The sequence below is a fragment of the Dama dama genome, chromosome 27, assembly GCF_033118175.1.
Source record: "Dama dama isolate Ldn47 chromosome 27, ASM3311817v1, whole genome shotgun sequence".
Classification (NCBI taxonomy): domain Eukaryota; kingdom Metazoa; phylum Chordata; class Mammalia; order Artiodactyla; family Cervidae; genus Dama; species Dama dama.
Window position 1 is genome coordinate 38,312,584 of NC_083707.1, and position 14,380 is coordinate 38,326,963.

The window sequence follows — 14,380 nt, forward strand, 5'->3', positions numbered from 1 at the left end:
AAGACCCTGATGCTGGGAAAGATTGAAGGCAGGAGGAGAAGGGGACAACAGAGGATGAGATGGTTGGATGGCATCACCGAGTCGACGGACATGAGCTTGAGCAAGTTCCAAGAGTTGGTGATGGACAGGGAAGCCTGGCATGCTGCAGTCCATGGGGTCTCAAAGAGTCGGACACAGTTGAGTGACTGAACTGAACTGAACTGAATGCAGTATATTTTTCTCCATCACCTTACTTTTAAACTGTCTTTTAACATGGATTTTAACATGGATTTCTTATAGAAAATACAAAGTTGGGTATTATTTTTTATGCATTCTGACAACCTTGGTCTTCTAATTGATGTATTTAGACCACTGACAAAATGATTATTGATATAGCTGGATTAATTTCTACGAGATTTCTGTTTCCTTGTCCTCTGTTCCTATTTTTGTCTTCCGCATATTTCCCTCTTAGCATATATGTTATACTTTCTTGTTTTTACTTTTTTTAGTGGTTGCCTTAGTAGATTTACAACTGGTCCAAGTTCATTTTCAAATAATACTATATCACTTCAAGAGTGTTGAAATACTTTATAATAATTAAGTAGCCCTAATCTTACTTCTCATCCTTTGTATTATTGCTGTCATTCAATTTACTTTTACTAAAGAGTATAAGATATTCATATATATTGTTCCTATTATTATTTTGAAAAAAGTATTACCTGTTAGATCCATTAAGAATAAGACAAAGAAGGTTTTATTTTACTTTCATTTATTCTCTGATGCTCTTCCTTTCTTCATGGAGATCTGAGTTTCTGGCTTATATAATTTTCTTTCTCTCTGAAAAACTTTTTTTAACATTTCTTACAAGTTGGATCTACACATTTACAAATTTCCTCAATTTTTGTTTGTCTGAGAAAGTTTTTATTTTTTCTTGTCTTTAGAAGGATAGTTTCACAGCACACAGGATTCTAGGTTGGTGTTTTTATCTTTCAATATTAAATATTTCACTCTATTTTCTTCTTACTAGTGTGGTTTTTGAGGAAAAGTCACATACAATCCTTATTTAGCTCCTCCATAAGAAAAATGTTTTCCTTCTGGCTTTTTTCAGGATTTTTTTTCCCTTGGTTTTCTTTGAATATAGCATGCCTAGCTGTGATGAATTGGGCATTTATCCTGCTTGGCCTTCTGTGAGCTTCCTGGATCTGTGGTTTGGTGTCTGACACTCATTTGGGGCCGTTCTCAGTCACTGTTGGTTCAAATATTTCTTCTGTTCCTTTTTCTCTTTTCCTTCTGGTGTTCTCATTATGTATGTTAAACTTATATAATTGCCTCATTATTCTTGGATATTTTGTTGTGATTTTTTTTCAGGGTTGTTTTTTTCCCTCTTTGCTTCCAGTTTGGGGAGTTTCTGTTGTTGCATCCTCAAGCTCAGAGGTTCTTTCCTCATCTGTAGCTTATCTGCTAATAAGCCCATCAAAAGCATTCTTCATTTCTGGTAGTGTTTCTCATCCCTAGCATTTGTTTTTTATTCTTTCTTAGAGTTTCCATCTCTCTGCTAACATTGTTCATCTATTTTTATATGCTGCCTACTCTTTCCATTATGGTCCTTAGCATTTTAATTATGGTTTAAAAAATACCTGGTCTGATATGTCCAACATTGTTATAGGTGCCTCTGGGTTAATGCTTGTTCAATCTTAACAAGTTGTATTTTTACCTTTTAGTATACCTTGTAGGGTTTCCCTGGTGGCTCAGCTGGTGAAGAATCTGCCTGCAATGTGGGAGACCTGGGTTTGATCCCTAGGTTGGGAAGATCCCCTGGAGAAGGGAATGACAACCTATGCCTTGTAAATCATTGTTGAAAGATAGACATGATGTAGTGGCTAAAAGGAACTGTGGTGCGTAATAAGTGAAGTGAAGTGAAAGTTGCTTAGTTGTGTCTGACTCTTTGTGACCCCATGGACTATACAGTCCATGGAATTCTCCAGGCCAGAATACTGGAGTGGGTAGACTTTCCCTTCACCAGGGGATCTTCCCAACCCAGGGATCAAACCTAGGTTTCCCACATTGCAGGCAGATTCTTTACTAGTTGAGCCACAAGGAAAGCCCAAGCATACTGGAGTGGGTAGCCTATCCCTTCTCCAGCGGATCTTCCTGACCCAGGAATCGAACCAGGGTCTCCTACATTGCAGGTGGATTCTCTACCAACTGAGCTATCAGGGAAGCCCATGGTGAGTAATAAGTGTTTAGTAAATGCAGTGGTTAGGTGAGTGTTGAGGGGAAGCATTTTCTAGCCCTATGATTAGGTCAGTCAGTGAGCCTGTGCCCTTGGACAGTGAATTTCTCCTCCTCTTCCCCTGCCCACCGTGGTACAAGTTTGCAAGAGGGGGCTGAGGTTAGGCATTTCCCTTCTCTCTTCTCATTAGAAACCCAATAGATTAGGCTTTGGGCTTCCCGGGTGGCTCAGCAGTAATGAGTCTGCCTGCCTGCCAATTCAGGAGACATGGGTTTGATCCCTAGGTCAGGAAGATCCCCCGACCTAGAAGGAAGGAAATGGCAACCCACTCCAGTATTCTTGCCTGGAGAATCTTATGGACAGAGGATCCTGGTGGACTGCAGTCTGTGGGGTCCCAAAGAGTTGAACCCAACTGAGCAACTGAGCAACAACAAGATTAGACTCTGGTAAGTTAGTTTCTCCCGCAGGCAGAGCTTTTTAGGAACAGAACGCTCTGGTGTATTTCAGAATGGTTCCTTACCCCCTCTTTATTCCAGAAGCACAGGGTGGGGATGGGGCTCTTCTCTGCTTTCTACCGTGAGGACTTGGTAGAGCTTCTGCAGGTAAAACTCATGAACTATGGAGGCCCCCCCATAACTGGGTCCCCATTAAGTTTTTAACTCTCAAACTTGTCCTCACTGAGCTGCCAGCAGCTCATCAATCACTGTTCAGGTTTTCCTGTCCTGGCACTGGTTCCCGTGGGGCTTTCTTTTGTGGGTTTCTACTCCAGCAAAAACAAGACTGGGAGCTGACATGGCTCAGACCATGAACTCCTTATTGCCAAATTCAAACTTAAATTGAAGAAAGTGGGGAAAACCACTAGACCATTCAGGTATGACCTAAATCAAATCCCTTATGATTATACAGTGGAAGTGAGAAATAGATTTAAGGGACTAGATCTGATAGAGTGCCCGATGAACTATGGACGGAAGTTCATGCCATTGTACAGGAGACAGGGATTAAGACCATCCCCAAGAAAAAGAAATGCAAAAAAGCAAAATGGGTGTCTGAGGAGGCCTTACAAATAGCTCTGAGAAGAAGAGAAGCGAAAAGGAAAGATTATACCCATTTGAATGCAGAGTTCCAAAGAATAGCAAGGAGAGATAAGAAAGCCTTCTTCAGTGATCAATGCAAAGAAATAGAGGAAAACAATAGAATAGGAAAGACTAGAGATCTCTTCAAGAAAATTAGAGATACCAAGGGAACATTTCATGCAAAGATGGACTCAATAAAGGACAGAAATGGTAAGGACCTAGCAGAAGCAGAAGATACTAAGCAGAGGGGGCAAGAATACACAGAAGAACTATATAAAAAAGATCTTCATGACCTAGGTAATCACAGTGGTGTGAACACTAACCTAGAGCCAGACATCCTGGAATGTGAAGTCAAGTGGGCCTTAGGAAGAATCACTATGAACAAAGCTAGTGGAGGTGATGGAATTCCAGCTGAGCTATTTCAAATCCTAAAAGATGATGCTGTGAAAGTGCTGCACTCAATATGCCAGCACATTTGGAAAACTCAGCAGTGGCCACAGGACTGGAAAAGGTCAGTTTTCATTCTAATCCCAAAGAAAGGCAAGGCCAAAGAATGCTCAAACTACCTCACAATTGCACTTATCTCACATGCCAGTAAAGTAATGCTCAAAATTCTCCAAGCCAGGCTTCAGCAATATGTGAACCATGAACTTCCAGATGTTCAAGCTGGTTTTATTTATTTTTCAAGCTGGTTTTAGAAAAGGCAGAGGAACCAGAGATCAACATGCCAACATCCAGTGGATCATTGAAAAAGCAAGAGAGTTCCAGAAAAACATCTATTTCTGCTTTATTGACTATGCCAAAGCCTTTGACTGTGTCAATCACAACAAACTGTGGAAAATTCTGAAAGAGATGGGAATACCAGACCACCTGACCTGCCTCTTCAGAAACCTGTATGCAGGTTAGGAAGCAACAGTTAGAATTGGATATGGAACAACAGAATGGTTCCAAATCGGGAAAGGAGTACGTCAAGGCTGTATACTGTCACCCTGCTTATTTAACTTATATGCAGAGTACATCATGAGAAACGCTGGGCTGGAAGAAGCACAAGCTGGAATCAAGATTGCCAGGAGAAATATCAATAACCTCAGATATGCAGATGACATCACCCTTATGGCAGAAACTGAAGAAGAATTACAGAGCCTCTTGATGAAAGTGAAAGAGGAGAGTGAAAAAGTTGGCTTAAAACTCAACATTCAGAAAACTAAGAGCTTGGCATCCGTTCCCATCACTTCATGGCAAATAGATGGGGAAACAGTGGAAACAGTAGCTAACTTTAATTTTTTGGGCTCCAAAATCACTGTGGATGGTGACTGCAGCCATGAAATTAAAAGACGGTTACTCCTTGGAAGGAACATTATGACCAACCTAGATAGTCTATTAAAAAGCAGAGACATTACTTTGTCAACAAAGGTCCTTCTAGTCAAGGCTATGGTTTTTCCAGTAGTCATGTATGGATGTGAGAGTTGGATTATAAAGAAAGCTGAGCACCAAAGAGTTGATGCTTTTGAAACATGTTGGAGAAGATTCTTGAGAGTCCCTTGGACTACAAGAATATCAAGCCATTCAATCCTAAAGAAAATCAGTCCTGAATATTCATTGGAAGGACTGATGCTAAAGCTGAAACTCCAATACTTCGGCCACCTGATGCAAAGAGCTGACTCACTGGAAAAGACCCCGATGCTGGGAAAGATTGAGGGCGGGAAGAGAAGGGGATGACAGAGCATGAGATGGTTGGATGGCATCACCGACTCAATGGTCATGAGTTTGAGTAAACTCTGGGAGTTGGTGATGGACAGGGAGGCCTGGCATGCTGTGGTTCATGGAATTGCAAAGAGTCGGACACGACTGAGCGACTGAACTGAACTCCAGTAAGTTGTGATTCTCTGTGTGTCTGTTTGTCTCTTTGGTTCTTAGAGCAGTAATTTGCCCTGTGGCTTCACATCTCTGCCTGGTTTAAGAAGAATTGTTGATTTTTCAGTTTGAAAAGTTTTTTACTTGTTAAGACAGAGTGATGACTTCTAAGCTCTTTACCTGCTGGACCAGAAACTGCCTGTTATCTTCTTTTTACATATAAAGAAACCAAGGCACAAAGAAGTTTAATAATTTGATCAAAGCCTCCCAGCTAGTATGTGGTAGTGCCAGGATTCAAATCTCGGTGCTTTAGCTCAGGAATCTGTGCCCTTAACCGTCATTGAGGAGAACAGGCAAGTTGGGCCAGTGGGGGAAGGAGAAATGTGTTTTCTTACCATGAGATCTTTTATATCTCCTAAGTTTACATTTTCTTTTGAATTTTTTTTTTTTGGCCATGCCTTGTGGCATGCCATCTAGTTCCCAGATCAGGGATTGAACCCATGTCCCCTGTGTTGGGAGCTCAAAGTCTTAACCACTAAGACCACCAGGGAAGTCATTACATTTTTTTCAAAACATTTTATAAAACCGTGAAAGGAACATGTGCCAGAAGGGTTGGTTTGAAAATGATGATTACTATAACTTGAAGTAGATATAATAATTAAACATTTTAGAGTAAAGGGGGGAAAAATTCACTCCTAAATCTACAATTTTTACAGATTACATTTCAGTCCTTATCCATCTTTGTGAATATTGTATGTGGGTATTATGTCCTCTTTTTCACTTAACGTTGTACCATGGGAATTTCTCCCATGTTTCCATATCTTCTTTACAAATCATATTTAATAGCTGTATAATAGCCTGTCTTGGCAATGTGCTATAATTTACAAAACCATTCTTGTTTTGCTTGACATTTGATAACTGATTTTTTTTTTTTTTTTTTACAATAATAGATAATGTTCCACAGTTGTTTCCCTTTCACTGAGTGATTTCATTCAGGATAGCCTCATGAGAGGAATTACTGGGTCAATGTATCTGGATAGATATATAATTATCACCAATTTTTGTCATATTAATTTCTAGAAGGACTGTACCAATTATCTGGGCTTCCAGCATTGTATAATTACATCAAATATAACAATATAAAAGGTTATATGTACATATATGGAAAATCTTTTAGATGCAAGGGTAGTGTCAAACTAAGAGACTGTAAAATAAGACTCCTTCCATGAACTGAAACATGGCTTATTCTCAGATTTAAGTTTATGTTACATGGGGCCTTGCATATAGGAGACATTCCATAGAATTTTTTTTTTTGGATGTGGACCATTTTTAAAGTCTTTATTGAAGTTGTTTCAATATTGCTTCTGTTTTATGTTTTGGTTTTTTAGCCTTGAGGCATGTGGGATCTTAACTCCCTAACCAGGGATTAAACCTGCACCCACTCCTTTAGAAGCTGAAGTCTTAACCACTGGGCCGCCAGGGAAGTCCCTATATATATTTATTGATTGGATAGATGATGAATGGATGGATGAATGACATCCAAGTGATTTCTCCTAATTAACACTTAAAAAGTTAGTGACAAAGTCAAAATGATTTCCTGATTTAGGATATAGAGTTCTTTCACCTATGATAACTGCATTCTTACCCCATCCAGTCAGCAGTTACTATAAACTTAGTATATGAAAAGCATGGTCTGGAAGCTGAGGGTCCTGTGTTATCAGTAAACATAGTCCCATCCATCATGGTCCTCACAGTTTGACTGGGAAACTCACCTACCTCTCCAGACCAAATCCTCATTATAAAATGAAGATGCTGACCTCAGAAGTTCCCTTCAGCTTCTGGATTCAGTGATCTTCTCAAACTCTAAATTTGTTACTTCTGGATACTAAGACTCTAAGCATATTTTAAAGAGTAATCTAAAAGGACTTTCTTGGTGGCCCAGTGGTTGAGAGTCCACTTGCCAAAGCAGGGGACACGGGTTCTGACCCTGATCTGGGAAGATTCCACATGTGGCAGAAACCTGTGTTTTCCACAACTGCTGAGCTACTTCAGAAGCCTGTGCGCCTTAGAACTTGTGCTCTGAAGCAACAGCAGCCACCACAATGAGAAGCCCTCGTCCTGCAGCTAGAGAAAGCCTGTGTGCAGCATTGAAGACCCAGTGCAGCCAAAAATAAATAAGTAAATCAAAATATTTTTTAAAATCTAGTTTTTTTTTTGTTTTTTTTTTTTTTAAAGAGCAACCTAAAGAAACTAGTGATTCTGTGTAATGACAGGAAGTCTTCTTCCTACTCCTCATTTGTTCTTTCGGTCATCATTCTTTGAGCACATGCTAAACATGAGCCACTATTTAGTTCTAGAAATAAGAAAGAAAAAAAAAAAAGAGAGAAAGCCATCTTCTCTTAAAACGTCTTATCATCTAAGATGGGAAAGCTTTCTGATGAAGAGGAGTAGTTTGGGAACACAGCAGTACTTCACACAATGCTTGTATGTATGTGTGAACGGGATGTGCTTGTTCTGCTGTCAGGGAGGGGAGAGGCTCCCCTTTGCTCCTCTCCGAGTTCCTGAGGCTAGACCAATCATAACATTGACACAAGACAGCTTTACAGGAGAAAAAGAAAAATTTAATTTGTGTGCACAGAGGTCGCAGAGAAATGGAATCTAAGAAGTGGCCAAAGCAAATAGCCTTTTACTTTGTAGACAAAGAAGCAATAAATTTGAGAGGGAGTGACAGGACAAAGAAACAGGTTTGGGTGTTTAATTAGTAAGGAATTTAAGCAGAGTTTGGACTTGGGTAGTGATTTAATAAAGAAACAACAAGCATGCAGGCTTCTCAGCCCTGAATTCTGTCTCTGGTGATAACAATATCTTTCCAGCTCCCAATACAAGAGGGGCATCTTTCATGTGGAAGATTTATTTCCTGCTTTCAGGGATTCTAGAAAGGGTAAAGGTATCATTCTTTGCATTGACTGTTCCTTAAGTAATTTTAATTCAAACTAATCATCATGCTATTGAGGCCTATTTTGGGCCCCAATACTATTATTCTGGGACTTCCCAGGTAGCACTAGTGGTAAAGAACCCACCTTCCAGTGCAGGAGACTTAAGAGATGCGGGTTCAATCCCTGGGTCTGGAAGATCCCCTGGAGGAGGGCATGGCAACCCACTCCAGTATTCTTGCCTGGAGAATCCCATGGACAGAGGAGCCTGGCGGGCTACAGCCCATAGTGTTGCAAAGAGTGGGGCACAACTGAAGCAACTTAGCATGCACTACTATTCTAGCTAAAATGTAAATAAAATGGTCTCCAGTAATAAAGCAGAGAAAGGAACAGCTAATACTGACTTAGGCTTACCCTCTAATGCTCCCAGAAGCTAATGGGAATTATCACTGAATATTGAAGGTTTATCATGGGGAAAAATACTTGTATTTTTGTACTTGCCAACATGAAGATGAAAGAGGATGAATGGTAGACTCACCATTTCTCTTCTTCTACTTGCACTCCTACGGACTGGAACTTACTGGGTGCTTTATTTCCCCCTGTCTTGTCAGGTTCTTCAGCATCATCCACCTGAAGAAATAGCCACAAGTAGAGGTGCTCTATTTTAGTCATCTTGCTTGAAAAACAAAGTCTCATTTCATTAGAAACATCTGTAGTATTACTGGAATGTTTGGTGATATGTTCAATATTTGTGTATTTGATGAACAGCATCACTACATAATTAGCGTGTACTTTGACTCTGCTGATCTTAGTAAAATGCAGTTTTGTTCACTCCTAAGTTGCCCAATAAATGTCTGATTCCTGCAGAACTTTGTTAGGATGTACTTACTTGTGAGCGCTATATTAGGAAGAAGTACCTCATGGGATGGGCTTCCCTGTTAGCTCAGATAAAGAATCCACCTGTAATGCAGGAGACCCTGGTTCAGTCCCTGGGTCGGGAAGATCCTCTGGAGAAGGGATAGGCTACCCACTCCAGTATGCTTGGGCTTCCCTTGTGGCTCAACTAGTAAAGAATCTACCTGTAATGAGGGAGACATGGGTTTGATCCCTGGGTTGGGAAGATCCCCTGGAGAAGGGAAAGGCTACCCACTCCAGTATTCTGGCCTGGAGAATTCCATGGACTACAGTCCATGGGGTCACAAAGAGTCAGACACGACTGAGCGACTTTCACTTTCACCTCATGGGATTGTGCTTTTTAAAGTTTTGAATTTGCACATAACAAAATACAAAAGAAGGAAGAAATTTCACTTATTGTAGTTAGAATTGTTGATACTGGGATATTGAGCTATAAACTTATAAACTGTAGAGTACTTCATTTTTTTCCCCTTAAATTAAGGAATTGGCTTTGGATATCACTTCATAGCTTCTAAATAGCTATGAGCATGTTATAATTCATATAGAAAATATATCTAAATATAACTGATAGTTTATGTGACAGATCAGACCCAACCCACATTTGAAACAAATTTTGTGACTATTCAGAGCAATTAGTTTTATTCATCTTTTTTCTTAATAAATTATTTCTTTTCTGAATATAAAAACAATTTAATGTAAGTCTTATAAAACTAAAACACAACTACTAAGTTTGAGAGCCACAACTAGTGAAGTCCATGTGCCTAAAGTATGTGCTCTGCAACAAGAGAAGCCACTGCAATGAGAAGCCCACACATTGCAACTAGGGAAAGCCCACATGGAGCAACAATGACCCAATACAACCATAAAAAAAAAAAAAACAAAAGAACCAGGATGAGCCACGCCCTGAGAAAAGGAGAAAGAAAGGAAGCAGGGGTCCGAGGATGGGAGAGGAAGCTGCTGTTTCCTGTCCTAGACTCGCCCCCACATCCAGACGCATAGCTTATTTGCATCAAAGTGTTGTCATCTTCTTAAGCTTTAGTCATTGCCAGTAAATTTATCTCTGACTTTAATCCCCTTAGATCCAAATATTGACAAACGTCACCTCTCTCATATAGTGTGTGGGCTAATCTATTTAAACTTTTGAAGAGACACTTAAAATTTTGAAATATGTTGCAGGATTAATTAAATCTCTGTCCTGAAAAAACTAAGAAAGCCCATGGCAGATGATACAATTTTAGCATTGTTTGGATAATCATCATCTTAAAGGAGGATGGGCTTCCCTGGTGGCTCAGCTGGTAAAGAATCCACCCGAAATGCGAGAGACCTGGTTTAATCCCTGGGTTGGGAAGATCCCCTGGAGAAGGGAACGGCTACCCACTCCAGTATTCTGGCCTGGAGAATTCCATGAACTGTATAGTCCATGGGGTCATAAAGGGTCGGACACGACTGAGTGACTTTCACTTCACTTCAACTTATTATCACTGTTACTTTTCTTGCTCATTCCCCGGTGGCTCAGATGGTAAAGAATCTACCTGCAATGCAGGAGATGTGGGGTTGATCCCTGGGTTGGGAAGATCCCCTGGAGGAGGAAATGGCAACCCAGTCCAATATTCTTGCTTGGGAAATCTCATGGACAGAGGATCCTGGCAGGCTACAGTCCATGGGGTGGCAAAGATTCAGACAAGACTGAGTGACTAACACTTAAAGGAGGATAATACTAATAATAACAACTAAGCCCAATATTTATTGAGCCCTTAGTATGCCAGGCACTATGCTTTGAACTTTACATAGTTGTACCCATCAGTTTGTATTATAACCTATAAAGTACCAGTGCAACAGCACCTATTATTATTCTTATTTTCCAGATGAGGAAACTATTAAGTAATTGGCCTAAGTTCACACAGGTTGTGAAATAAATGGTTATAATGTTAACTATTAGATATAGATTAAATTTAAAATGTTGGAAAAGATTTGAGAATTCTGACCCTAAAAAGGTAAAACTGTGAGGAGTCTGAGGACCTAGTAATAATCTCACATATTTGAGGGATTCAGATTTAAATTGGATTGCAGTGTAGTGAAATTTGGTGACTATTTTGTAGCCTAAATTGTAATTTACTTGTTGTTGTTCAGTCGCTAAGTCGTGTCCGATTTTTTGCAACCCCATGGACTGCAGCACACTAGGCTTCCCTGTATTCCACAATCTTCTGGAGTTTGTTCATGTCCATTGAGTCAGTGATGCTATCTATCTCATCCTCTGCCACCCTCTTTTCCTTTTGCCTTCTATTATTATTCTTCATCAAAGAAGCTGCATCACATGGTCACATTAAATGTGAAGGCGTAGGGATCTTCCTGATGGTCCAGTGGTTTAGACTTCAAGCTGTCAATGAAGGGGCCTGGGTTTGATCCCTGGTTGGGGAAGTAAGATCCCTCATGCCATGTGGCATAGCCAAAAGATTAAAAAAAAAAGAATAAATTAATTAAAAATAAATGTAAAGGTACAATCTAGGCTCTGTCAACATAAGAAGTGTGACCTTGGGTTCTCATTTCTGGGGAATTGGTGATCATACCACATATACCAGAAGGCTGCTGGCACATGTAGGGGCTGGATGAGACAACCATATAAAGCGTGCAGCCCTCTCATATAACTTCTGTAGCTGTGAACAAAGATTTGCAGAAGAGCAAGAACAATTCTTTGGCTCACTAAAATATCCAGATATTCAAGAAGCAGTGCAACCTCTGAAACAAAGTCTTTGTTCTCAATATTTTTTGTGAATTTCAGAGTAGTTCCATCTTACTGGCTAATAATAATAATACAAGTTGGATGTCATGTAGTGCATGAATGCTTTATTATTTGGAGAGTTACCTAACCAACCAGTGGACCTGGGAGGTGATAAAGATAGAAGCTTTTAAATAAAGTGAACAATAAGACTGATAAATAATTACCTTTAAATTATATTGTTAAGTAAAAAGGGCAAGATATAGACTAGTGAGAGGTATATGCTGCTAATATTTGGGTTAAAAAAAAGGGTATAAATAAAACATATATGTGGTTGACTATGCGCAAAATAGGGATTCCCTGGTAGCTCAGCTGGTAAAGAATCTGCCTGCAATGCAGGAGGCCCCAGTTCAATTCCTGGGTCAGGAAGATTGCCTGGAGGAAGGGACAGGCTACCACTTCAGTATTCTTGGGCTTCTCTGGTGGCTCAGACAGTAAAGAATCTGCCTGCAATGCCTGAGACCTGGGTTCAATCCCTGGGTTGGGAGGATCCCCTGGAGGAGGGCATGGCAACCCACTCCAGTATTCTTGCCTGGAGAATCTCCATGGGCAGAGGAATCTGGTGGGCTATAGTCCACAGGGTCACAAAGAGTCAGACATGACTGAGTGACTAAGCATGTGTGCAAAATAACCCTGTAGGGAGATGCAAATATTGGTAATATTAATTCTCTCCAGAAAGGAGAACTGACTGGTTATTCCTTCTCCCCTGGAGAAGGAAATGGCAACCCAGTCCAATATTCTGGCCTGGGAAATCCCCTGGACAGAGGAACCTGGCTGGCTACAGTCCATGGGGTCACAAAGAGTTGGACACGACTTAGCAACTAAACGAACAACAGCAGCAAAATGGACATAATATAAAATTCTCCATATTAACCTGTTTTAAGTGTCCATTTCCAGTGGCATTAGGTACATCCACATTGTTGCACTATCAGCAGCATTATCCATCCCCAGAATCTTTTTTCATCATCCCTAATGAAACCCTCACAGAAAGCTGCATTCTGTAAACTCAGCCCTCCAAATAACCCTAGGTGGGCTATATTAGAAAACAGACTCCGGAAGATGAAATAATTTGCCTGGGACAACACAGAGGAGGGACCTCTGCTCTTCCCCACTCCTCAGAATCCTCTGGGCAGTGAGAAGGAATCAGCTCCTGGGATGTGGTTGGGGCAAGGGTGGGTGGAGACTCGCTCCAGACCCGGCCTCCTGCTAGGTCATCTGGTCCCAAGCCACCAGCGCTACAAGTTCTTTTGGGAAACGACAACTCGTGCCATGGTAACCTGTAGGTTACATAAAAGCATTTGACTCGTTGCTACCAGAGAAAGTCTAATTGCCCTTTCAAAGTGGACGCTGCAGAGTGGATGGTGAACATCCATCATCGCTGTGAAAACGTACCCCATGCCTGCTCTCAGATGTGCCTTAGAGTTGGTTTAGCATGGACAGATTTATTGGCTGCCATGTCAGGAAGTTATTATTCAAAGGGCACCTGCATAATGGTACAGCGCAACAAAAACAGGGGAAAGAATGACTCCTCTACATTGATGGAAGGAACCTTCCAACAGAGTAAGCCAAGCTGAACCAATCTACCAACCAAGAATCAGTCCGATCTTATCACCTGGCAACAGAAAACAGTGACCTGAACTGAGAAGCCTGCCAGAGTATCCACCTTTTTAATGACACGCATGATTAAGTAACCCACAATCACACTGGCCCTGGTGCACATTCTTCTCTCATGATGCTGTGATGTGAGTTATTGCTTTCCATGCTGTCCATCCCTTTTGGTTTCACTGGTCATCACTCCCACGTCTGTGCGAAGTATTTCACATTTTTGTTCTCATGCGGTTACTCAGTAGCATCAAACACACCGTAACACCACCCAGCAACCCAGGTTTTTCTTGGATGCCCACTCTTTTTTTGAGACTTAAGATGTGCCTCAGGAATTGAGGGCACTTCATGTTTGATATTGAATCCATGTTTGTTTAATTATCATCCCCTTGTCTCACAACATTCAATTTGAAGAACAAAAATAAAAGCAGCTAATCAACTATTCTTCAATTTTTAAAAAATGGAATATTTTTTGGGAAAAAATTGCTAATAATGTCTATAGACAAACACTTTCATAATTTTTTTAAATCACTTTTTTTTTTTTTTTGGCCACATGGCTTACAAAATCTTAGTTCTCTGACCAAGGTTTGAACCTGTACCCGTGGCAGTGAAATCGTGGAGTCCTAACCACTGGACCACCAGGGAACTCCCTAAAATTACATTTAACTTAGGGGAGTCCAGAGCCAATAATTTGAGAGTCTGGTTCTACAATAGCTACATCATCCAAAATGGCAAGAGAGCAAATCTTCTGGGAAGACAAAAAGTTTACATTTCTTGATTTTGGGTTCCTATTTCAAAGGACAGAAAGTGAAGTTGTTGGGACTTCCCTTGTGGTCCAGTGGTTAAGAATCTGCCTGCCAATGCAGGGAACATGGGTTGGATCCCTGGTCCAGGAAGATTCCACATGCTACGGAACAACTAAGCCCATACACCACAACTGAGCCCGTGCTTCCCAACAAGAGAAGCTACCGCAATGAGAAGCCCTCACACGGCAAATGGAGAGTAGTCCCTGCTC

General features: G+C 40.7%; 1 protein-coding gene across 2 annotated transcripts in view; it reads right to left on the reverse strand.

The window, feature by feature from the left end:
- DLGAP1 (DLG associated protein 1) overlaps positions 1-14,380 on the reverse strand; it is a 754,315-nt gene that overhangs the window by 37,393 nt on the left and 702,542 nt on the right. For both annotated transcript variants that reach the window (XM_061130894.1, XM_061130895.1), the window contains one exon: positions 8,611-8,702. In XM_061130894.1, the coding sequence (XP_060986877.1) occupies positions 8,611-8,702 (92 nt within the window). The remainder of the gene's footprint in view (positions 1-8,610; positions 8,703-14,380) is intronic.